Raw genomic sequence first — 4,730 nt, 5'->3', positions numbered from 1 at the left:
GGCGTAATATTATTACATTACTTCGATTTTGTGAACTTCGTTTAAAATGGCTGCCACGTTTAAAGTAAATAATTTTTATTATTATTATTAATATTTTTTTTTCTCTCTCTCTGTCTGTCTCTCTCTCTCTCTCTAATTGTAAATAACGTTTGTTTTAAATTATTTTAAAATTTTTTAAATTTTTGTTTTTTTCGTATGTATTTTTTTTTTGTCAACGATCGTTAAATATTATTATTTTTCATTTTTTATTTTTTTATTTTTTTTTTTCAGACTCATGTTTTTCAAGTTGAAATGACATGCGATGGATGTGTTAAACAAATTTCAAATGTTTTAAACAGGTATAAAGGTAGGTATGCAAAATTATATTTATTTATTTATTTCTTATTCTGGTTTTTTTTTTTTTTAGTCACAAACATATGTGTCACAAACACCCCATGATTAATTGTAAAATTTATGGATACAGTTATGCATGTAAAGTTTATGTTGTGTTTATTAAATGTGTTAATTTTTTCTTTTACTTGGTTTGTTTATATTAAACTTTATTATTAACTTTTTTTACTGCAATAATTGTTCACATGGTTAATATAAATTTAAATGTCATCATTGTGGCTTTGAGAAATGACATGTAAAAGTAAATGTTTAGGTTATGTTTTAAAATTTTTTGTGTTAACAGTTCTAAAAAAACACATAAGAAGTCAATTTTAGATTTTATCTCCTACATAATTCTATCATTTTTATAAAGATTCAGAGAGTTTCTATGAGATGCAATCTTAATATGGAATTTTGAAAAAAAAATTTGTATTAATCGAAAGGTTTTAAGTTTGTATTTAACATTAACAATAATTTTCACAGTCGCAATAGTTATCAATATGATACATATTAATGTCATCCTTTGTTTTTTAGTCGTTACAACTAATTAAAAATAAATGTTTATTAATGAATGTAATAATTTTTCAAGGCCAAATACAAAGTAATCCATATCAGAATAAGAATTTGAATTTGGAGAATGTTTTTTATTTTATTATTTACTTTTATTAACTACCTTATTCGTTTTAAATGTATGTATGTATTTTTTGTTTTCAGATCAAGGTATATCAAATTATGATGTTAATTTAAGTGAAACTAAAGTGACAGTAACAAGTTCATTGTCTGTTGATGATATTATTAATATTATTAGTAAAACAGGTAAAAAAGTTGTTTATATCGGAGAAATATAAATAAAAAAATAATAATTTTCTAATATTTCATTTTCCAATCGATTTTTTTTTTTTCGGCTCACAATAAAGAGTTATTTATCGAAATGGTTGTAATTAGAAATTCTTTAACAGTAAAAGTTGATTTGTGTAATTTATATTTTTATATTATATCATTTATTTTGTGATTGTTTTTTCTTCTCTATATAATCATTTTGCTATACAATATTTTATACATAAATTTTTTTCCAATTATTATTATTATTTTATTCAAAGTAATAGTACTTAAGTTGTTATTACTTTAATTTTGAAAATTTTCATTAAGAAAGTTTTTGGTGCTCGAATGATTTAAAAAAATAAATATATATTTTATAAAAAATATATAACATTTGTTATTAAAATTTTTTGTCTTATTTACATTAAGTTTTTTTTAAAATAAATTAAATATTCATTTAATATCACAACACTACCATATTTTATCATTAAAAAAATGCTTTTAACTAAGATTTGTACATGTTCATTTCGAAACGGTGAAAATTTTTTTTTAATCGAGTCAAGTAATAAATGATTGAAACAAATAAGCAAATTGTTCTGTTTTTAATAAAATGATTTTTATCTTTTCAAAATTCTAACAAATGAACATGTATTAATAATTATTTCATTATCTTTAATCTGTTTTTATAATACTAATTTAAGAAAATCTGTAAAAATTTCATAAAACATGAAAGTAGCAGATACTTCCATGCATACTCTTATTAATCTAGGTGACACTCCTCTATAAAATGAATAAAACCCTTCATTTTGACATATTTTTATAAAGCAATCTATTGTGTTTTTGTATTTTTTATAATTCAATCCCTGCATTCTTGTTTTGACTACATCAATAGGATTTGTAACGAAAACACTAATAAAACCACCAACCATACCGAAAAAACCGACAAATATCTTTGGGACAGGAGTGTTAGGATTATCTTTTTGATATAAACTTTTTAATGTACCAACAACGAAAAACCTTATTCCCTGATTACCTGATTGCTTTAAAACTGAGGGAAAAAGACCTGTGTACAGACTTTTAACACCTTCTTCTTTTACTATTAAAACAGCACCATGCAAAAACCCTTTAAACCTTGATCTACCTAATCTTCTATCATCTATTAGTTTACATTCAACTGCTTCTAATGGTGTGTTAACAACTGCAGCTTCAAAAGCTCCAGCAAACAACCCACACAAAAATCTATTTTTCGGACTTAATTTACCATCTTTGTCAACATAATGAGTTTTTAATGTTTCAAAAGCTGCAAAAGTTGTAGCCGATCTGGCCCCATAAAGAAACACATTTAATCCTCTGTAAAGGCCGAGGATTCCATGATTTTTAATGGTTTGTTGAATACAATCGATAACTCCATTATATTTTTTCCCTTTACCAAGTTTTTCTTCCAACTGCAGTTCAGTTTTAACTAATTTGATAGGGTAACTTATACTTATTTGACATATTCCACTAAAGCAACCTGCAATTAATGCTTTTCCAGTATTGTCCTTTGAAAAAGTAGACATTTTTCCTGAATTAAAAAATAATTGAAAACGATTAAGCAAATTCGAAAAATAAACCATAAATTTGTCGAAAGTATCTTATAAGTAACTTAATCAATGTTGTTTTTTTATTTTTTAATAAATTAAATATTCAATATTTAAACTTCTTTTGATTTTCTTTTTTTTGGTGTAAAGGTAACAAATTATTCCTGTGGACAAAAACAATTATAAACATTAAAATTAATTTGTCTAAAAAAAATATTTTTATTATTGAATAATATTTTTTTTGTAAAGTAAGGTTAGTATTGAGTACTATGTTTTTGTTTATCAATAAATAAAAACTTACAAATTAATATAATGACATGACTTTTATAGAAAATTCACTTTTAAATAAGTTTTTATTGATTTGAACATGTTCAAAACTCAATAAATCAATTTCAAAATATTTTTTTTTTTTTTTTGCTTTTTTTCTTTCTTTTTATAAAAAGAAATATACATACACGTTATTGTGTATTTTTATCTCAGACATATGATATGACGTAAATAAATTTTATTATTATTTATATTGAATAAGGAGAAATAAAAAAAAAAAAATTTTTTTTAAAAAAGTTACCTTTTCATGTGTAATAACTTATATTTTTTTTTAAAAACAATATTTTACTTATTCTTATGATTGTGCATGCAAAAATATAATGAATTGAAAATATTTTTATTTATAAACAATTGGAAACGTTATAACGAAAACTTTTCTTAAGTCTATTAATAATAATAATAATAAAACAATTTTAAACAAATATCATTTAATAAATTAACAATCATGCGAAACTTATAAAAAGTTTTTTGTTTTTTTCCTCCCATTCTAATATAAAATTACTAAATCGATAAGAGAAAATTACACTTCAATTTCGATTTTTATTATGTTTATTCCTCGTGACATGATAATAATTAGTAAAATTAATAATAACAATAATAATAATTTAAAATAAAATAAAATATTATTAAATAAATAAAAAATTTAATCGTTTAATTAAAAAAAAAAACAAATCAAATATGAATTTAAATATATATATATAATAATGAATACGAATAGAGTTGTTCATTGACATTTCAAGTTAGTTTCAAAAACGTTTATTTACTCTATGGCAAAAGCTAAATTTGTAGCAGAAGACGGGGGGAATCACACAGTAAAATGTACGTATTTTTTGTAAACGTAAACAATAGTTGTTTAATTTAGTTGAAAGAAGTCGTTAGGCGTTTGTGAAAAATGTTTTTATTAACAAATAATAGTTTATATTCAATTTGAAAAGGGAAAAATTTAATAAATTAATTAATACATTTAATTAATCAATCAATTTTTATCATATTTTAAAACAAAGTTATTTAATAAAAATGAAGTCGGTGAGTTTAAACCACGCTACTTATCCCAGATGTCGACAAAATCAACATAGCTAAAGAAAAAAAAGGAAATTTCAACAAATACATTTTGAAATTGTATAATATAATGGAAGAAAATATTGATAATTCAGATCCCGTACTTATGGGATCATTTAAAATATCGAACAAACAATGCAGAGCTTATTTTCGTAAAAATGTTTTAATGTGGAAAATGGAAACTTCACCATTTGAATCGTGTACTTTGCCTATATCAGATATAATTGCTGTCAATTATGGAAATAAAAATGCATCTGGAGGAAATCGTTTAAACGTAAATGGTAAGTAAGATGTAAAATAATTTTCATATCCAAATATTATTATTAATTTATTTTTTTAAAAATGTATTCATCAATGTCATGACAAAAAATTTGAATTTTTTGTTGTTTCTTTCAACCTGGAAAATTTGTTTTTTTTTTTTTTTTTTTTTTTACTGGAAAGGAGTTGTGAGTTTAACATAAAAACAAGTTTTTTCCACAATTTAATTACTTTATTTTTACGTCATAAGAAGTTTTTTGTTATGCTATAAAAAATAAGAGGAATTTTTTTGAAAACCTTGGTCAACTAAAAAAAAAT

The 4,730-nt window shown here is 22.3% G+C and overlaps 1 protein-coding gene across 1 annotated transcript; it reads right to left on the bottom strand.

The window, feature by feature from the left end:
- Positions 1 to 1,693: 1,693 nt before the first annotated feature.
- Phum_PHUM615100 (tricarboxylate transport protein, putative) lies at positions 1,694 to 2,747 on the bottom strand (the record flags this gene model as incomplete). The annotated part of the gene is made up of 2 exons (XM_002433091.1): positions 1,694 to 1,784; positions 1,915 to 2,747. 2 exons carry the CDS (start codon positions 2,745 to 2,747, stop codon positions 1,694 to 1,696), a joined length of 924 nt encoding a protein of 307 aa, XP_002433136.1.
- Between the last annotated feature and the right edge of the window lie 1,983 nt (positions 2,748 to 4,730).

Source organism: Pediculus humanus, genomic scaffold (genome assembly GCF_000006295.1).
Source record: "Pediculus humanus corporis 1103172108322 genomic scaffold, whole genome shotgun sequence".
NCBI lineage: Eukaryota > Metazoa > Arthropoda > Insecta > Psocodea > Pediculidae > Pediculus > Pediculus humanus.
Note: the sequence above shows the minus strand (reverse complement) of the source record. Positions and strands in the feature narration are given on the sequence as shown.